The sequence below is a fragment of the Coenobita brevimanus genome, chromosome 47 (assembly GCF_032717465.1).
Source record: "Coenobita brevimanus isolate Jiangsu-jjx chromosome 47, ASM3271746v2, whole genome shotgun sequence".
NCBI lineage: Eukaryota > Metazoa > Arthropoda > Malacostraca > Decapoda > Coenobitidae > Coenobita > Coenobita brevimanus.
Window position 1 is genome coordinate 17,670,983 of NC_137000.1, and position 22,737 is coordinate 17,693,719.

General features: G+C 41.9%; 1 protein-coding gene across 1 annotated transcript in view; it reads right to left on the reverse strand.

Annotated features, from left to right (window-relative positions):
• The window catches only part of LOC145399102 (uncharacterized), a 32,271-nt gene extending 9,739 nt beyond the window's left edge, over positions 1–22,532 (reverse strand). The window contains exons 1-2 of the mRNA XM_080271848.1: positions 22,504–22,532; positions 22,379–22,457 (exon numbers count right to left, since the gene is read on the reverse strand). Coding sequence (XP_080127974.1) covers positions 22,379–22,457; positions 22,504–22,532 — 108 coding nt within the window. The remainder of the gene's footprint in view (positions 1–22,378; positions 22,458–22,503) is intronic.
• Positions 22,533–22,737: the final 205 nt, after the last annotated feature.

A 22,737-nucleotide genomic window follows, 5' to 3' on the forward strand; every position in this document is an offset into this window, starting at 1 on the left:
TAAAAGTAGTGTTGCTACTAGAGTAAGGGCTGCTAGTGCTGTACGGCAACTCAGTGTCAGTGCGAGTGACCTTGAACGGGGTAAATCTCCCTTACAGCCACCCACCACCCTCACCCATCCTACACCGCCACGACAGGGAATCCTGGATGCCTTCGCGTGGACGGAAGGGTCCAATTTTGTGCCAGAACATTTAGTTTTTGATGAGAGTTCCTCAGGAGTACAGCCTGCCTTCACTCTTGACGATGATGCTGAGTGTGTGGACTTCCTTTTGGCCTTCCTAGATGACGAAGCCATGCAGCACATATGTGATGAGACCAACAGGTATGAATCACAACGTGCTGCAAGTGGTACAGGTGCAGCCAAGATGCAACAGTGGTCCATGCTGGGAGTGCAGGAGCTGTATGTGTTCTTTGCCCTCATGCTTCTCATGCCACACTCAAAGAAGCATGAGTTGGAAGAATACTGGTCCATGGACCCCTTACTACCCTCACCCACCTTCAATAAGTACATGGCCAGAGATCGCTTCCGGAACATCATGGGAAATACTGCACTTTGCCGACAACGATGTACCTTCCCAAACCGACCCACTCTGGAAGATCAGGGAGATTCTGAGCAGAATGAAGGATAAGTTTATGTCATTTTTCCACCCCTTTCAGATGGTTGTCATTGACGAATCCTTGGTTTTGTTCAGAGGACGTCTTCGGTTTGTACAGTACATTCCGAGCAAACGCCATCGCTTTGGAATCAAGTTCTTTGTACTGTGCGACTGTAAGACGGGGTACATCCTTGACTTCATCATTTATTCAGCCAGCACTGTCGATCTGGATAAAACACACCCCCTTGGCTTCTCAGGCTGTGTAGTGAAAGTGCTCCTTGAAAAGTATTTTGGTGGGAATCATGTGCTGTATACAGACAACTATTATACAGCACCGAAACTTGCCAAATACCTTTCAGAGCACGGCATTGGCTCCTGCGGCACTGTGAAAAGTAATCGTGCCCACTTCCCTAAATTCACAGAGGCAGGAACCTCGCAGTGAGGAGACGTGCACCTTCGCAAGTCTGAGAAGATGCTGGCAATACGGTGGCATGACAAGAGGGTTGTGCACATGCTCACCACCGTACATAAGGGGGAAATGAGAGACAGTGGGAAGTCGACCGTAGGACAGGCGAACCTGTGATGAAACCTGATGTTGTGTTAGACAACAATATCACCATGCGGCTGGTGGACAAGTCCGACATGATTGGTGAGATCGACTGCCTCAGGAAGAATACTAGGTGGAACAGGAAAGTTTTTCTCCATCTCATAGATATGACGATGCTGAACGCCTTCATCCTGTACAAGATGAAGGTCAAGCCACCCAAGTCCTTCTCCCTGAGGTTGTTCGCCAGGACTTGTGTTCAGCAGCTGCTGGAAAGATATGGTAGGGTGACAGCAGCAACTCCAAGGCGCCATCCAGTAACACTTCCCGACCGACTTGAGCAGAGGGTGTATATGGATCGGCACAGACTGGTGCTAATGCCTGCCACAGGCAAAAGGAAGGCTGCGATCCGCAGGTGCCAGTTGTGTGCACAGACCACCTGACGCACACCTGAGCTCAATCGCACCTCTTGACAGTGCGCTGAGTGCCAGGTTCCCCTCTGTGTTACCTGCTTCTTTGATAACCACAGCCAGAAGCAGTTCTAAAAGTGCAAGTGGGAAAGGAGAGTAATGTGGAAATAATGTGTAAATAATGTGTAAATAGCAAGTGAAAGCAATGGATGTTCAGTACATATGATTGAACAGTGTATTATAGTTTTATCTTACTGAAAATGACAGTGAATAACATAGTGTAAGTAAAACAGAAGTGTATATATTGAAAATACAATGGAAAATGTAAATAGTAATGTAAGTAATTAGTAATATAAGAATATGAGTACAAATACTTTATGTTATAACAGTGAAAGTGAATCCGTGGCTCTCTACGTATTTTACTGAATGAAAAATTGAATGACTTCAGTGACAATAAACTAATACTACTGAAGGAAACTTATGGATAAAAGCTCCAGATATATATAAGTGTTATATAGTAATAGAAATATAAAGTGTGAGGGGTTTTATGAATAATAAATGACAGAGTACCAAGAGCGAACTAGCACAAGTGCGAAGGTCATACGCGCTCGTAATTTTCATTGCTTTCACAGTGTTTTTTTTTTTTTGGAGTATGGATCCCAAACTACTTGATAATCATAGAGTAGTGTTTATAGTGTTAATATCTGGCTGTGGTAATCATATTACGGGTTGTCGGGAAGTGTAAAGTGGAGACTTCGTTACCCAACTTCAGAGGTCTCCACAAGTCCTACGGTAACAGACGAAGGCTCAGCAAACATTCCAGGAGAAAGCTGAAGGTATGTGCCATAAGCATATGTAATTTTAATATTCTAGGACTAATAACTGATTTTTGGCAAATATTTTTTGAGAGTCTGTCGGAGCCCGAATAACCCCGCGGGACACGCAAAACATTGGTAAACATGCCCGCGGTGTAAGGGTTAAAAGTATTGTGCAAGGTAAGAATCCAACAAGTGTGGGCCATACTCCATATATGGGTGAATAAATCCTTGTACAATATAAAAATATAATATATATATATATATATATATATATATATATATATATATATAAAGGCTCCAGGGCCTATATCTCGGGGGCAGTAGCCCATCCCAAAGCCCAGAAATCCTCCTACACCTCCACATGTCACCACTTCGGCGCTAACACCCACCGTCCATGCTGAATACATGCTAGGGTTGTCTAATACAGGACTGGTGTACTGGTTTTAGCGAGGGTACTTTTACAAGTCGGCGGGTCATCTGGTAGGTCAAGAAGTCTGCTTTTATGAACTTCAAATCGTTAAGCTGTTTCCTGCCCCAGCCGGGATTCGAACCTGGGTCCATGAGGACTGCAGGCCGCCTCTCTACTGATTCAGCCACCGACTCCCCTATATATATATACATATATATATATATTATATATTATATATATATATATATATATATATATATATATACATATATATATATAATGTTGGTTGGTTGGTTTGTTACCGTAACAGCAAAAACAGCACAACGTAGGGCATTTTTTGTTGGAACACGGTATCGTTAAAATGCTCCAACTTAACATGAAAAGTAAAACAACTTCCAGTCCAACCGGGCCACCGGTTCCCAAATTATGACTCATTTCTGGCTTTTTATCGTCGACCGGAGACCTCCGTAAATTACTAAACAGATAGATAGATAGATAGATAGATAGACATACAATCTCTCTCTCTCTCTCTCTCTCTCTCTCTCTCTCTCTCTATATATATATATATATATATATATATATATATATATATTTGTTGCCACACACAAATGATGGTATTTGTATCAGAAGTTTGTATTGTGGAGTCATTTGGGTATTCGCTTGCCGCATACAGTCGTAATCGGGAGTGTGGGGAAAACGTTTTCTGGCTCAGTAAGTATTTACGGTAAACTCTGGTTGCAAGTATGACGCCAGTTTAAATAACTGAATGTGACAAATAAAAGTGTAGCCAAAATTGCGATAATGTTGAGTATTCCTATTATTAAGTCCTTGCTGATCTCGTTACAAGAGGATTTACCATAAGGTCTGAAGTGTTCTAATGTAATCATATGTAAGTTTCACGTACACGATGGTAAAATAAATGCCTGGGTAGGTGAACAACTAAAGCTTTTACCTTACCAGAGGCTTTGTATCTCCGTGAATCTACTACCAGGAGAGAGACACTCTAGGTGATAACCACACACCGTACAGTCTCACACCCATTTGTCTCATAGCGACCTCATTCTGTGAGCTCAGGCCATCCACCTACACATGATTCTTTCATGCCTACTTGACCAGGCAGTCTCATACCTACACCATAGGGTCATCTCTTGGCTATCTCAGCTGGCCCACCAGGGTATCATACAATTATCACCTCAGAAAGAGGAACCACCACAACCTAAAGAGAGAGGTCATTTCAACTTCAGGATTTTAACATCTGTCCCCACTGGACAGAGATGTCCCCAGCCATTTTCTCCCACTGAGAGCTTAGGTTGTCTACCGATACCAGGTCATATAACATTCACTTCATCAGACCATCACAATCCACCTTCCCAGTGCACCTTCTCGCCCTGGACTTTCTCAGCAGGAAGCTTGGGCTATCTAGTTGTGCCTGAACATCTTACTCCTATCTTACATGACCATCTCACGCCTAGCATCCCAGCTGTAATTGTAGACTTACGAGTACGTAAGCCAGTCTCCAGCTACAACCCCAATGGGTCATTTCCACAATCACCCATTTTCCTTTATGCACCTATTATCACCCAATGGCCTCATTTTCTTCCACTGACACATTTATGGTGGATGGGGAAGTCCATCATTCACTTACTCGGTGTGCGGTTAATCTGAAGTAAGTTTACACTGAGTGGAAAATCAAATGGCTTCCTGCAAATCAGGAAAATATTTTCTGCGCTGGGTAGCAATCTTACTACCAAAGCTACATGTTCCCAACGTGTTAGGGCGATAAATTGGATTTACCGAGGGCTACTGTCCCGCCCTGTGAAACAGCAAACTGAAAAAGAAGCACCAAGCCTGAAACCCGGATGGACCAACAACTGACGACCAAAGGTCAGACAAGGGACACATTAAAGATGGCAGAGTGGAATATGTGAGGTGCGAATGGTGAGATGGAAGAAAAAGAGATTTTACAGGTACTTGAGGAGGCAAATGTCAATATATGTGGACTGACCGACACCAAATGGTGGGGTGAGTGCGCAAGAGAATGGAAGTATGGACTGCATAACAATGTACTGGAGTTGAGGAGAATGAGAGAGTAAAAGATGTTTGCATTGCTGTATGCAAGAGGTGAAGGCTAGCATAAAGGAGTAGGAGTCAGAAAGTCCAAAGATTGTATGAGTCAGAATGAAAGTAGGAATACATGTGTTGGCTACTGTTTGTGTGTATGCTTCAGCAGAGGGCCAAGCGCCTAGAGTGAAAGATAAGGCAGATGTGGAAACATGCATGGTAAAATCTGAGAGAAGTAAGAGTGTTTCTCACTGAAGGTATGAATAAATAAGCGTGAGGTGCTGGAAAATAAGGGGTAGTTAGACAGTGGGGTGTACCCACTGAAGTGGACGATGAGAACAGTAGTGCTCTGGTGGACGTTTGTGCTTGGAATGGCTTGGTGATAGCCAATACCCTCTTCTGGCACTAGATGATCCACAGGTACACATAATAAGTGATAAAGAGGATGGGTGATGAGTTGGATTCACGTAAGGTAATGACAGAATGATCGAATGAGAAGATTTGTGATTAACATGGATGTATAGAGGTTGGAGGAGTGGACTGTCTGACCACTACATTGTGGTGGTAAAGATCGAGATGCAAAAGCCATGAGTGAACAGGAGTAGAGAAAGACAGGAGAAAGCAGTTCCTCGAAAGAGACAAGAAAGGTTGGAGGAGGAAAAAATAAAGCGGAGTACATGAGAGAAGTGGAGAGAGTGGGTATATGTTATCTGGGGCATATGGATGAGGTGGAAGATACGTGTAAGATATTCACAGAAGAAATTAGTGCAGCGTTTGAGGTAGTGTGCAGGGTGGAGAGAAGACATGTGGGGGTGAAAGGAACAGCATGGTGGAATGAAGAGGTGAAATGAACTGTAGAAAAGACGAAGAAGGAATACAGAGACTGGATGGAAAGTAGAGTAATGAAGGATGTAGAGAAACGGAAAAGAGAAATGCCTGTTGAGAAGAGGAATGAGATGAAGAAACCAGTATGAGAGAGTAAGAAAATAGTACATAAGGAGTTTGGAAGATATGTGAGTGTATAATGGAGGGAATATGAGAAACTGTGTTGGAAAGAGGTGAAGAAAGTAAGGCAAGGTGACACGGAGAGTAAGAGAAGGGTGAAAAAATAATATGGCAGAATGTTGCTGGAGAAGAGAGAGAAAGTGAGCAGATGGAGAGAACATTTCAAGGCGCTGCTGAATATAGAGAATGGAAGTAGCGCAAGTATGAATGCATGGGGAATGGCTGGGAATAGGAGAGAAGCGAGAAGACGGAAGAGATCAATAGAATGGAAGTAACTGAAGCACTGAAAACAGTCAAAATGAAGAAAGTCCCAGGAATTGATTGAGTGTACGACGAAACGTTGAAATACAGAGGAAACAGTGACAGACTGGATTTAGAGGAAGAGTAGAATGGCCTGGGGGTCAGGTAAGGGAGGATTGGAAGTCAAGTGTAAATGTTTCCTTTTACAAAGGAAAATGGAAAAGAGAAATGTGTGAGTCATAGGGGTACTAGTATTTCTCTTCTCAGTGCAATAGTAACTATAAATGGTAGGCTACTTATCGATAAAGATGGGGAGATAACCGAGGAACTATAATAGTTGCAGTGAACAATGGGGTTTTTGAAAGTGAAGGAGTCGTGTAGATCAGATATTCGTTCTCAGATATTTAATGGAAGAGCATTTAGAAAAAGGAAAAAAGTTGTATGCTGCCTTCATGGTTTTGGAAAAAGCATGTGACGAAGTTGATAGACAAGAATGTGAAAGGTATTGAAAATACATGGAGTCGATGGGAAGCTATTAGGAGTCGATTGGAAGCTGTAGTCGCGGCGCACGACTCTGAGGTTGCCATTATCGTACCCTGGCAACCTACCTGTCAACAGTGCGTCCAATTTCGTATCATATTATACACTAATCATATTATTATAACCTAATATAGTATACATGAATATTATTATACACGAACATGTTATAAACGAATCACAAGCATATATTATACACGAAACTAGGAGCACTGTTGACGGCTAGTTGCCAGGGCACGATAATGACAACCTCAGAGTAGTGCGCCACAACTATAGTATTTGAGGTGCTGAGTTCATTACCGGGCTAAGCGCTAAAATGGCCGCCAAGCACCTACATGCACCAAACAGCTAAACCATCCCTTTATACGCCAGAAGTAAAAAAGTGCTGAGAAACAACCTACAAAGGGGTCAAACTCCTGGCTGAGTAGACGTGTGTTGCGCTGTCGTGCCACACAGCAAAAAAAAAAAAAAAAAAAAAAAGTCCTGTTCCGCACTAGTGCTCAAGGCAGGCGACTGGGTCCAGACTTCCGCCAGCTGTATGGTCGCTTTTCCTATGAGTTCAGCCTGTCCTATGTTCCTTATGTTGACTCCCCCCTTTTGTTGAAGTGAATGTGAGAGCATTACCAGGCTACCCTACCCCCCTTGAAGCTGGCCAATCAGATAGTTGGGTTGCACTGCAGCTAGCCAATAAGCTGATGCCTGATACTACTCCCACCAGCAGCTTTGGAGGGAAGAGAAGAGACAGTATTGTTCTCTCACCTGCCTTGTGAGTGCTGTCTCATTATTATTATAATGTTTTTTAACCATTATTGCTATTATTAATATTGCCATTGTGTTTGTGAAGTTACTGGTACTCGTAACTGTGTTTTTTTTATTTTTTTTTTTCAGGTTATGGGTTCTTTTTTTTTTTATCATCCAGGTTACAGGGGTGTTCTAATAATGTCCTCATACATTGAATGCTGTCTTACTTTTTTATCATTATCAGCAATATAATAATTTTTAATGTTTTTCTTGATGTTTTGTGATGTGGCTCGTGTTTATTGGTGGCAAAAACTCCGAGAAAAACACGCAAAGTTTCCGACCTTTAAACTGTTATTATTGTGAAAATAATAATATTTATGTCATAGAACTTTGATTTTATTCCACAGTATGACACTCCTGGGACATTATGCTAATATATTATTGGCCTCTTATGATGCATTTCTGTAGTTGGTAGTAGGATCAGAATATTTTCTTAGCCGATCGGTTAGGCAATGGGGGGCAAAATTATCCTTCTTCACACGATATCATCATGATTAATGACAGATAGCGCAAAATAGAAGTTATTGCAATAAAGGAAATACCATAAGCTACACTTAAAAAAAAACACATATCAAAATAACTCAAGCAGTTACCGAGATACCAAAGTTTTAAAGTTGCCAGACTTTAAACACATTTTCTGGCATTTTGTAGTTTTGGCGCTTAGTCCGGTAATGAACTCAGCGCCTGATTTGCTGTCAAGAGTTTGTATGAGGGTGCTACAGTAACGATGCGCATAGAGAATGAATCTAATAATTTCTTTTTTTTTGAATGTTGGACTGAAATATGGGTGCATCATGTCTACGCGGTTGTACGTTATTATATGGATGACATTTTAAAAGATATACAACATAGGGCAGTGGATGCTGGCTTGTCCTTACTGAGTGAGGGTAGGGTTTGGAAACTGCCTGTGCTGTTGTTTTCTGATGATACCATATTGACAAATGAAGACAAATGGAAGTTGCAAAGCTTGATGAATGAATCTGGCAATGTGTGTAGGAAGCGAAATCTAAAAGTGAATTTAGCTAAGAATAAAGCTATGGTCTTCGGTAGAAATGAAAGCACAGAATGCATGGCGAGGCTGGATGGTTAGGAAATGGAGAATGTGAGTGCCGTCAAGTATGTAGGTAGTGTAATGAGTAAGGATGGACGTTTATATGATGATGTGCTCGAAAGGGTACAGCAGGGAAAATTTGTTGCTGGTTCGTTGAAACAGTGATAAATAATAGGGACGTGAACATGGAAGTTAAAAAGATGCTATGGGACAGTATTATGATCCTACTTTGAGCTATGGAAGTGAAGCTTGGACCCTTTTGGAAGGACACAGGTCAAGAGTGAGAGAAGTGGAAATGACTTATTCGAGAAAAGAATGCGGAGTTATGTGGAGAAACAGACTGACCAATGAGGAAATGAAGGAGCGTTGTTATGAACCAGTGAGCAAGTGTAGCGAAACGATGTTTATGTTTAGCTGAAAAATGAGCGGCCCGACATAACCCAGCCCAGCCTGACACGACACAGGCCAACCACGATGGTGTTCAGAGGCTAATAACTTTTCTATTATGTGAGACAGAGATAAGACTCTTTCAGCAGGTAATAGATACATTCAATAAATTTTGTTTTTAGCTATATATTTACTCATGAGACCAAAGAAACCCCTTGGAATCCAAGCTATCCATGGAAATGTACCTAGGGCTTCAGTTGACATGTTCTAATATGAAATCGAATGGAAGATTTCCTGTTGTAAAAGTATGCTTCTTGCATGAATTCTAACAATTAAACATCGGATATTACGCTCATAATTTTACATGAACGTTTTTTCTATGGTTAGGGGGTGAAATCAGCAAGGGTGTGTTTAAGAGAGAAAAAACTTGAGAAAGTTAATTAATATTTTAGTTCAATTATTCTTCTGCTATTGTTCAACTCTGCCATCAGAAATGTGGAAAGTTTACATCAAGATGAAAATACGATGATAGGCATATGTACAGACGCTCGCTCGCTCGTCACGCTCACAAAGCGCACTCTACTGGTGGTATTGATGTGGTTGTGACTGAAAGCTAAGAGGAAATGATCTGACATTGTTTGGCCACGTGGAGAGGGAGCAGAACGAGTCTGACTTCAAGGGTATGTAAGTATGATAAGGGGCAAGAGGGGCGAAGGAGACAGAGAATAAGATGGAGGGATGGAGCAGAGAGATATATATGAGAGAAGGGGGTGTGGGTTACACAGAGGGCAGCCTGATGACAGAGGACAAAGTGACATGGAGGCGATTTGTTTGTGGCTATCCCTTATAGCTTTAACGTGTGTGACTACAGATAGGCTGACAGACCAATTATCTCCCTCAGGCCTATTTTCCTCAACGGACCTATTGTTACCATGAAGATAATCTCACAATGAACCTGTTTTCCCCATGGACATATTTTTGTCATGGACTTCTTTTTTTTTAACTCTATGTACCTATTTTTTTTTTCCCCATGGACCTAGTTTCCTCATGGACCTGTTTGCCCCCATGAACCAGTTTTCCTCACAGAGACCTGTTTTCCCCCACACACCGGCCCATCCCACCCACCCACCCAACCCTGCCTACCCACCATTCCCACCCACCACACCTACACTGCCCACACACGCCATTCACGCCACCCATCCTGCCAGTTTACGCTCCACCCTGACCACTTCAAACCGCTTGCCTATCCACGCACCCAACCACCCACGGTATCCACACACCACTGAGCACTATAGGATGAAGACGCTATCTCCGCTGCGAGAGCGTGATTTTGGGCTCCATACTGAAAAACTTACACTTGTCGCTTATAATACAAAAACGTATGAATTGTGACTTTTTTCTCGGCCTAGTTCAACGAATTATTTGGAGTATATTTAGCCAATGTGTATAAAACAACGCCATAGGTTGCTGCAGTGCAGAATTTACTCTTTACGGCACTAAGGCAGAGAAAGGTAATGCCAGAAAGGTAAGAGATGGTGTGGTATTAACGTTGAAATGAGAGTGATGAAGCTGTTTTACATCGAAGTAATGGTGTTGAAATGGTGTGAGAAGTCCTTAAACTATCCACGCCATGAAACTGAATGTCCAAATTGATAAAGACAGGAAGAAACATGGAAATATCTACAAGAGAGTGTGAACAGAAGAGAAAAGGACATGGAGAGAAAGACTGGAGGTAAATGGGCCCCTTTTAGTGGCCTCATTCATGCAGGGATACTGGGGAAGAATCTTCCGGACCCAACCCGAGGGACAGTAATGTTGTAGAATTAGCGACAAAATATATTTCTTACTTGTGAAATGTAACGCCATCTCTCTTCGATGAATTCCTGTGCCCATTTTCGTATCCATAAGCTGCACTGTGGACCATAGCACTATATTTTCCGGAATCATCAGCTGCTTTCAAAAACCCACAGAGCAACTCAATACAAAAACACTGGCGTCAGGCGTGGTGTAACATGGCTGCTGCTACACCAGCGCCACCCTGGTGGCGGCTATGTAAATTATGCGGTGCTACTCACGAGAAAGTCTGCATAATGTAGAGCTCAGTGCCACACACCCGGCCCACAACTTCCCACCCAATCTGCCCACTCTGCTTGTTCATTCACCCACCCCATTCATCAGCCCACCAATCTACTCACCCCACCACCAGTCTGCACCGGTAGGATGACATGCAAGTTTTCACACACACACACACACACACACACACACACACACACACACACACACACACACACACGCTCATTCAGAGAGAGAGAGAGAGAGAGAGAGAGACACACACACACACACACACACACACACACACACACACAGATACCTTTGCTTTCAAAGTATAGATACTGTATATTCTTTCTTCTGCTTGTAAGATTAGAACTGTGCTGTTCTGTATCCACCGGCTGCAGCTGAGCCACTAATACTACTGCGTTATTAAAAGATTTCTGGGGTGAGATGGGAGCAAGAACTTTAAGACTTAATTTAAAAACAGGTAAACACTCATGGATTTTGTGTGCGATGTGTGTCATTGAATTATAGGGAAGGAACTGTCAAAAGAATAAACTGAATGTGTGGAATGTTGGCAAGAGGGAAAGACTGGCGTTGCTTGGGAATATGAAAGCCACTGTGAGGAAGCCAAGGAACCTGGTGAATCGTTTACGTGTAGAATCAAACGTAGTTAAAAATGAAAACACTCTGGTGATGGTGAAATGGGGTTTGGTTTGGCAAAGGTTCTCGTTCAACATAAAATCATGCATAAGTGTAGGTGGAGAATGGTGAGTGTAATTGGTGGACAAGAAGAATATTACAAGCTGATTTATTACGTGTATATTCATGCATGAGTGAGAAAAGACGTTTGTGATACTAAGGCACAATCAGTTGTCAAGAACTGTCTGATCGTTAATCAGTGATGTTAGGTCTAATGAGCGATATACAGTTGGGAGAATAAGAAAACTACAAGAAACTGAATCAAATGAGAGGCAGGAGAAAAGTGTCTGATCAGGGTTAGGATACGCCAGCATGGAGCTGAATAATGAGAACAATGGTTATATATGAAATGCGAGGGGGAATTGGAGCAAAAGTTACAGTTTGCTGAAACGAAGGCGTGGAAGGTCAGCGATTAGGAACCAAATAAAGATTAGTTAATAAGCGAAGACGATCGTGTTTTATGGGAGACCTTGTTGTGTATATGGCCCAAAATAGAGTTTAAGTATTCACTGAGATAAAACATGGCTACAGCAGGTGAAACAATGGAAGAAAACATAGAGCAAAGCGGAGAACTGATATGAAAAAACAGGTCAAAAAGGTAACTGGAGGCGAAGACAGCAGACGTCATGAGGCAAGTGACATGAGTGGAAGTAACGAGGTGAGGAGCAAAGGAGCACAGTATATACGGGGTGGAGAGAGAGCACTTTTATGAGCTGCTGAATGTAAACTGCGAGAACGAGACTACGATTCTATTTTTAAGATTAACAAGAGTGGAAATTAGACTGAGAAAGAGTACAGTTAGACGTGACAGACAGGTGGCAATTCCGAGGTACTGAAGTTAGGAAAGGCTTCAGAAGCAGATAAGTGATGAAATGCAGAAGTATAGGCTGCAGTGGCAGTGGCATGATTACGTTTTGTTCCTTTATTTAATTTAATGGAAGGATAGTGAATGATTAGAAGGAAGATATCTATCTATAGATAGGTAGATTATATATATATATATATATATATATATATATATATATATATATATATATATATATATATATATATATATATATCATCATCAGCCGTTGAGGTCCACTGCAGGACCGGCCTATCCCTACCGAAGCAGGGGCGATACAAGCCAATGTACAGCTCCGTTCAGAAGTTCGTACTACACTCAAAGTGGAAGGCACAAGCCTCGGTCAGCTCTTTCTGGACGACATGTTAATACCCCGAACCGCTCGCCACCCCAGACAGAGCAGCAAATACCGGAACAGTTTCAGTCACACGACGAATGCGAAAATTGAGATGAAACGGATATTTATACAGATATTGGCAAGTATTATTACATATTAATGAAGGAAATACGTGGACATTATGCGGTTGTGATGAAAATATGTATACAAGTAATAATTTACAATACACAAATAGAGGGAAATGAAGAACTCTGATATGAATCAATAAGTGATTTGTGAGCTGACTTTTCTCCCAATGAAACACACACACACACACACACACACACACACACAAAACACACACATGCACACACAAACTCACACACGCACACACAAACACACATACACGCACAAACAAACACACACACACAAACACACAAACACATAAACACACACACACACACAAACACACAACACAAACTCATAAGAACAACAACAATAACAACAACAGCCACCACCACCACAGTCTCCGCCACTTGCCACCCACCACAACCACCCACCACCATCAACGTCGCCGCTGCCGCCACCGCCGCCACCCACCAACACTCACAATCCACCATCACCTCCGCAACCACCGTCCACCACCACCGACGCATTAACAAATCGCATAATTGTGGAGGAAAAGACATTGCAATAGTTTACTTTATCCGTCCTGTTTGTATGGGAAGGCCAAGGAACACATTATATTTATTACGAGTGAGTAATCTTGCAGCCGTGGTTCAGTGGGTTAGAGCGCTCCGCTCTGACCGAAGGGTCGGAGGATCGAATCCACCCAAGGGTCATTGGTAGACATCAGGAAGGGCATCCGGTCATAAAATGCTACACGCTCTAGTTCAGAAGTCCTCTACCCAGGGGCAACGCATTGGCCCTTCGGGGATACCTGGCGTAAAACCAAATTATATATATATATATATATATATATATATATATATATATATATATATATATATATATATATAATCTTGCATCTAATAGGAGGTGGATAATATACAAGCATAATTATACGGAAGTTTTCAGACAAAAAAGACAATTTTATTTTTATTTCTATTTTATAGTCAACAATATATATATACACGAGTATAATCTGTATTATATCTATATCTATCTATAGTATTTCTATATCTGTCTCTATACCATATCTAATTATCTATATCATATTTATATCTACATCTTTATTATATTTATCTATCTAACTATCTATAATATATGTCTATTGTAACTATTATATCTAGCTATTGTGTCTATTACATCTATCTATCTCTATCTATCAACAGTATCTATCTATCTATCTATCTGTATAATATGCATACATATCCTTAATATAATGATAACTGTTGCCTAACTTTTCACATCAATATCGGGTCCAGCCTACCTCTTTCTCAATCACTGCTTGCAACTTGTCAGGCATGGAGCTTACAAGGCCACGGATGAAGTCGTGTTTGCGCCGGCAAAGTTCCTGCTGGGCGTTTACGTGGTCGAGGAGATCATTTCTTGTCCTCTCGTCTCCTGGCTGCCAGGTATTAATCATGTCAGCCCAAACATGTTTGTTACATTTAGATTGACCCCTTTGGCGGGCCAGTCTGACAGATGAAGTATGTCTTGTCTCTGAAACCACTGCCGTACTACTCGTGCTGTGTGGATGGGGCACCGGTCATGCATGGAAATTACAGGTCCATCTTGGAACGGGAAACCCTTTGCACGTAAAGATGGCAGAGAACGTTCCTTCAGGATATGGACACACTGGTCAGCAGTAAAACGCCCCTCGATGCTGAACATGTCACCCAGGCCATGTAGAGTCAGGTATCCCCAGATGTTACAGGTAACGTGACCCGATCGTGCCTCCTCACAAATGTCGGCCCTCTCGCATCTGCACGCGAAATATATATTTTCTTTTTTTTTTTTTATTGTTGCAGCCATTAGACAGAATACTAGTTGATGACATGTTCCCCTAAGAACTGATCACAGTTTTTCTCGGCACTAATGTCTTTATACAAAGAAAATAGAGGCAAAGAGTAGAAGGAATCATGTCTTTTTCCAGGACAATATGAACAGAATAAGACCAAAACAAGGGATCCTGATTATTTTAGATGCCTGGTCATATTGCCTTTAAAAGGCTGGAAATCAAGGACGGAGGGGTATGCAGACTACGGAAGACAGCTTCATTATTGACCTATTCCATAGGTGAAAGTCTGAATATCGGTTAATTATTGTAACAGCGAGGTGAACAGAAAACAGATGACTGCAACGAAGACGAAGCCTTGGGGGGGGGGGTGGAATAACAGTACGGAATTTTATCAGTAATAAAAATGGTAATATCATATACCTGGTGTTGTTTCTTCTCCAGCAGTGAACCCTACCATGCGAGGTGGAGGAGAAACACTTCTCATCCATGAAGATGACTCGCAACCAAAAGTCTAGATTCTTCTGAAACTAGCATTGAGCAAAGGTTAACCTCCCCTCTCTGTGTTGTTGTATCAGGCTTTCCATCATTGCTGGAATTCTATAGGGTATACCAGCGTCATGCAGCCTTTGCCTGACAGTCAGCGCGGACACATCTCACTGACGACTGTCCCTTATGGCCACCGCGATCGTGAGAGGTGTTCCCCCTGCTGCTGCGACAATAGCAGCATCTCCAGCCTGGGTGGTTCTTCGAGGGGCTCCCGTCCTTTCTAACATGAAAGTATTCGCTATTAGTAAATATGGCACTAATAAAAATCAACGCCGAAAGTCTAGTTTGGGAAAACATTACGAGTATGTATACTTGTGCTGAAATATATTGTATGATATGAAAATATTGTTACAAGGGCAACAGTTGTACTAAACAAACTACTGCCTATAAAGACAGTGGCGTAGCGAGACTAAATGCAGCTCAAGGCCGGATATTCTAGTTTCACCCCATCACTGCACGGGACAGCCCTGCAGACGCGATTGCTTGACGGTGGTCAAGGCTCTGCGCTGGCCAGACAGACCAGGGTTACACAACAACAACAACAACAACAACAGCTACATCAAGAGATGGGAATTGAAATCTCGTTCTTAGAATGACTAGGACTGATTTGTATGTGACCATCATAAATCAAAACCCTGTCAGCTCCATCCAAAGAAACGTAAACACAAATATCCATTTCACTGAGATGCCTGGATGCACAGCGTTCGAATAATGTGGCACTATGCATTGGAAAAAGACATCCTAAGACATTTCAACAATTAACTAGTCATATACAAGAAAGGCAGATTACTAGTTAACAGATGCATCACAGAGCGGGTGAGAGGATGGGGCAAGGCTAGTGCCTCGTTTCAGTCGTAATGGGGGAGAGAAACAAGCAGAGAATTCAGAAGAACAGTGGTGTGTGTGTGTGTGTGTGTGTGTGTGTGTGTGTGTAGAGGGAGAGAGAGAGACAGAGATGGCCCGAGTATGTGATTGGGGGGGAGGGTAAGGACAATTTTGACCAATTTGATCCGTTTGGCGTTACGGTTTGACCAACTAAATAGATGGAAACAAACCAAATTTATGAGAAAGTATTTTCTATTGTAACAGACCTACAGTATTTCCTGGAAAGTAATTTATTTACTGGTGACAAATTTTAACAAACTCTCATTCTGGATTTCTGGTGCATATAGACACAATTTAATTCAAAATTGCACTACTGTTCACTGATTTTCAGTCATACAGTGAGAGATACAAGATGCTTAAACTGACTACTTAAAAAAAAAATAACACACATACACAAATCACACTTGGTAAGTCAAATAAGGAAAAAGGTGAAAAACGAATGATGAGTCAACTTGAAGTGAATGTGGATAATGGATTAATAAGGATTCAGCAGTAACAACCTGTACTGTATATACAGATTGTGTAATGAAAATGCCTTTTAGAATTTTATTCATGTTTTCATGAGTTTCCACCAATTTGCAGTTTTTTTGAAGATCTAACTGATCAGTTAGGTCACTTTCACAAGCTAGAACCATCAGATAATGTAACGTTTTTTCTTTGGTTCGGTTTTGCAAATAGGCCTATGTTTTTAAAAGCTTAAGCCTGCTAAATGACTTCTCGATTTTTGACCAACTCAGTAATTCTTTGACTAACTCAGAACACACACTGGGGGGGGGGGGGGTGACCCCCCTCTCCCGGTCGGGCCATCCCTGGAGAGAGAGAGAGAGAGACCGAAGGGAGTCAGCAGAGTTAAGGAGACGAACAAAGCCTAAAGAATAAGTACAGTATGCATCAAAATCATTATTATAGATCACTTTCATCAAGATGCAAAATTATTTCCAAAGATCATATGAATACGTGAGACAGTTAATTGCTGTAGCTCAGTACCCATCTCACCCTTGCAATTTCATGTTGCATCACCGCCATCCAAAAATAAACAAACGAACAACTGCCCAACACTACACAGACTATCTCAGCAACATACCCCCTTCTCCACCCAATAATACAAATCACAGATCACCCAACACTACAAATCACAGACATACAGTGCATAAACACAGCCATTAGCCACCACAGCCATCCAAACCCATCAGTCAAACAGCATCCTTCGTGAACCACCACAAGACATACACTCCTCATCAACCCTACACAGAAAGACACGAACACACCTATACTCATTCTTTTTTTTAAATTGAGGTGAAGATGCACTTGACAGGTTGGTGATGATTGGCTGAATGCAACAAGTCCCAATAACATCCTCGTATTTCAAATAATTACCAGGTAATGTCACATTACTTGGTAATTATTTGAAATACACCTATGTTACTCGGACATGTCGCATTCAGCCAGTCATCATCAACCTGTCAAGTGCATCTTCGTCTTTAAAAAAAAAAAAAAAAAAAAAAGTATAGTCAGACTGCGATGTGGTCACCACTGTTCCCTGCTACGGTTCCGACACAAAATACAACTCACAAACAAGTTACTTTGCCCACACTGCAAGGCAACCCCCCACACCACAACACATTCATTCACCACATGCACATCACTATTGCAACACAGTCTTTAAATATAACCTCAACCAAAGACTTTTGGAAACGACGAGTAGAAGCATCTGATTTCCATTGGGATCGCAACGAGATGAACCTGGGGTTGCAACAATAATAACTACAACATCCAAACCTCCGCCGACTTTCAAACTCGAATTTACTTTTTCACCACCTTATCAAGATCCATTCTCTCTTCATGACCACACCAACTGTATATCATTATATGTTATTAATAAGGCTCCTCACACCAACAATTTCTTAGTTCCTATTGTTCATTATTTAACCCACTTTACGCACGCCACACACATTCCAAAACAGTCCCATTTCCAGTTCCATTACTCCATAATTTTCGCCCTATGCCATACAAAGAGTTTCAAGTGATTACACACCCACACCCAAACACACTCATAGCCAGACACACTCACACCCAGGCACAAACACATACATACACACACACCCATACCCACACCCACAAACCCACACCCATACCCAGACCCACACCCATACCCACACCCCCACACCCTCACCCATACCCCCACACCCACAGGCCTACACCCCCACACCCCTATACTCCCACACTCCCACACCCACTCTCACATCCCCCCCCCCCACACACTGTGTGGACAGTGCATCACTGAACCGAAGTCTGATATTTTGTGAAACATCAATCAAGGTTCAGCAAATATTGGCTGGGAAAGTATCACGGAACATTATATATTGCTTGTAAATCACGACTTTACAAGGCATAATGAATATTCGGGTGTGAGGTGTGTGGACGTGAGAAAGCAACAGAAGAGGCGAAGTGAACATCGGCCACCGTGCGTGGCCACGCCCGCTGGCTCTGGCAGCCACTAATAATTGTGGATGTAGTGTAGGGGATATTTGGCCATGAAAATAATGCATAATAATTACTATTTTTACACCTGTTGCATATGCTTTACATTAGTCACCCACACCACGTCAAAAAGTAAAATGGGAACGTTGACTATAATACTCAGGACGTAATTTGCCACTCTCCCAAAAACTGATGCTCAAGAAGGTTGCAACCCCACTCCCACCCCCTTACTACGCCACTGTATAAAGCTATTTTCACTGACATCTTCCACAGGGGCTGAAAACTAGTTTTAGTTTCTGTTAGCACTGGAATATAACGGGGAGCTATTGTTCACAATTATTCATTATTAGCATAACATTACAGACAAAAGACTTATGACTTACGTTGGTCCTGAAGGTTGGCACTCTCCTCCCATCTCTTTATCCACTTCATCACAGTTTTTGTAGTGAGGTCAAGTTGATGCGCTGTTGCCCTGATGGAAAAGCCATCATCACGTAGCGCGAAAAATTTGACCTCTGAGCATTAATTTCTCGTCTCGCCGATTTATGTCAACTTGGTGGGGCACGTGATGGTACTGATTTCACCTTTGAGCAGAGGATAGCCAAAACACCTCGGTGGAACACCCCCTTCCACACCCCACAGAGAGAGAGACAGACAGACAGACAGACAGACAGACAGACAGAGATAAGGAGAGAGAGAGAGAGAGAGAGAGAGACAGACAGACAGACAGACAGACAGACAGAGACAGAGACAGACAGACAGACAGACAGACAGACAGAGATAAAGAGAGAGAGAGAGAGAGACCGACGGTTACGTAGAGGAAACATCATGTTTGCTACTTCATCTTAAAACACATGATTTCCATTATTCCTTAGACTCCACCAATCGTCTTCATCTACTTTTGAGTATGAACATGAATTTTCGCTGTTCAGATACATCGTAAATGTTTGAATATCTTGGCTGCATACACATTATTTTTGGCTGCTTAGATTTTCCTTGAAACGGTAGAACTGTTCATAAATACTGAGCTAAGATGGTTAGTTGAAAAACTGCCCGTGTCTAGGGATTAAGACATGCGATAACTCACTAACTCGCATAATCATATTGATTCATAGCCGAGCTTCTAATATTCTGTTATGTGCTTTTCTGCTGTTATTTTATTATTTTTTTAAGGCGGGCGAATATAAACATACTTTCATCATTTAATCAGCAGTAAGATTGACTGATATATGTGAGTATGAAAATAAAATTCTCATTTCATTTAACAGTCGGTGAGCGAATGACACTGCTTTGATACTAGCCAAAGTCTGGTTGCTCGTGGGAGGTCCGAAGCTGTAACCTGTCGTCCGGGAAGGAGGGGCAGAGACTAGCGCCTTCCACGCTGGGTGTAGTACGAACTTCTGAACGGAGCTGTACCTCTACCCAGTGGCTTAGGCTGTCTGGTAGAGACTGTATGTAGGGTGAGAAGTGCTTGTAATTGTAATTGTAGTGTTGTAGTGGCTTTGGATGTGTGTGTAGTCTGTGAACCAAGTGTAATTGGCCCGCCTTAAGCCGATTGGGTGCAAGCATATTAGTATGCGACACTGGTTCAACCACAGCACCCCTTATGTCCGCCAAAGTAGCAAGTGGCTTGGTGAACGATTCCCAAAGTTTTTACAACTCTGGCGGAAGGCGAACCCTCGTCCATCAGCGTGCGAAACGCACACTTCACCACTGTACCACAGAGGCTCATATATATATATAATTCTATCACTATGCAGGGAAAAGAGTGAATGAAGAGAATAGAGAGCTATACTTACATTATTTTTCTCAGAGTGGTATGATGAGTGTACAGCAGTATTTTCATCAAGAGAGTGAGGGACTTAGGTGAGTTAACGAAAAAAAAAATCGAATCCGAGATTGGTAGAGGGTGTGCGGATGTGAATTTTCCCTTGAAGAAAAGTAAAGCAGTAGCATACTACCATTAGAAATGGAAAACAAGTCTCACGCAGCATTCTTGATTTACGAACATCTTATAACAAGACAGACATAGACACTATGGAAGATCTTTAACTGCTGTATATGGATGGAACCTAGGTTTGTGGCAGCGGTACAGATTTCAATGGAACAAAAGCAGCATTAAAACTGGCAGGATAGTTTAATGAGGAGTTCGAGCTGAGGGTGGACCTGAAAGACCGATGTATGCTATCTTCTTGGGTTTTCAGTATGCATATGGATGAGGTAATTAGTGAAGTTGATGAAAAGACAATGGGGTTGACTTGAAACTGGAGGGAAAACGATTGGAATGTACTGTTGCTTATTTCCAGATAATTCTTTGATGTTCGTATATGAAGAAGGAAAGTTACAGACACTGTTCAGTAAAAACAATATTGTGAGTGACGAAATTCGAAAGTGAACATGGTATTTGAGAGAAACTTTGTTATTATGTGATCTGTACAGCTGAATGCGTTCGAGAGGGAATGTGTGACGAAGGTCAACCCTTCGGCTGCTGGGGGTTTCTTTTGGTTGTGTAAAACTGTTTGATATTAACAAGAATGAAATATATAACTGTGACAATGCTAACACAAAAGTAGAGGGATAGTTTTAGCTCCTCGGCTACTAAGCGTTTCCCAATATTGAATAAACTCTGACGTCAAATATAACAGAGTACCCAATACCTGCATGAGTGAGACAGTTCAGCGAAAGGGATAGTCTGTAAATATATTACTGAGACAATGCTAACACAAAAGTTAGCCGGGTGGTTTTAGTTCTACGGCTGCTAAGCGTTTCCCACTATTGAGTAAACTCTTCTGGCGTCAAATATAATAGAATACCCATTACCTACGTAAGTGAGACAGTTCAGTGAAAGAGATAGCCGGTAATTCTGAAAAAAAAAAAAAAAAAATGCGAGGGGAATTTAGAAATAATGTTGCGATGTGGAATCGAGCAAGGAAGGAAACTGACGACTGAAAAGAGTGATCGGGGATAGGATGGTAAGAATGAATGTAGAGACGTTCTTTTACTGTATATCACCGAGTTGGAACCAGGTTTGACTAATAAGGGTGATATGTGCAAAATGCTAGAAGACCAGAAGTTCTCTGAGATATTCTTGACGAGTTACCTGGAGAGAGAATCGTACAATCGAACGAGTATGCACCAAAGTGAAGTGGAAGCTGATGTTTGTTACAGATGCAGTTAACAGTGATATACTGAGGTCTGGATACAGTGAATGAAATCTACAGTAATACGGCAGAACCAAAGTTAACAGAGGAATATATAATGAGAACAAGAGAACATGATGTAAAGATAAATTATTTGTAGTTGAGGAAAGGCAGCTTGGACTGATAGAAAGGAGTGGAGAGAAGTGGAGATTGTGGAGGTTGCAGGCACTTCTGTTGTGGCTGCCCAGGATGAACTCGAGGATCTGGTGCCTGATTAGTCTATCCTGATAGCAGTCTTATCAAAGGGAATCCAATATTCTTAATTTTAGGAGGGTTAACGTAACACTGACGTCGAGTGTGCATGATTTTCTGATTTCTTTTATTGATCTTATACAGGACAGCAAATTCTTTGATTATCTGATTTCATTAAAGTAGACTTTACTTATCTTTCTCAAGACACACAGACATGTCATGAAAATATTGCCGCTAGATCATAACATCAGACCTGAATGCAACAGCCTTGACACGTATTCAGTATGGACGATACTTATCAGCGCCGAAGTGATGACATGTGAAGGTTAAATTGCTTACCTTGAGGGCGGCGAGGACAGCGTAACCACTTACAGCCACCGTTGCCATCTCGCCTGCCGCCATGTGGCCCACCTCACACCTGTCGGCACCAAGGATCACTCAGTAAGCGCTTATATGTTACTCACGTTTTCCCAAATATCCCAAATTCCTTCATGGGCAGTAAATTGAGGGTAACAGGAAATCATTTTCTTAGCCTTTTCAATCCAGTGACTTATTATTTCATCATATTTTTTCTATCTATAGACGATTTTATTTATATTTGGATAGACTTCTCGAACGGGCGTCAGATATACCCTTCATTATCTTTTTCTTTATCATAAAGAAGGAACCAAAGGCCAGACGCCCGAAAGACTGTTCCC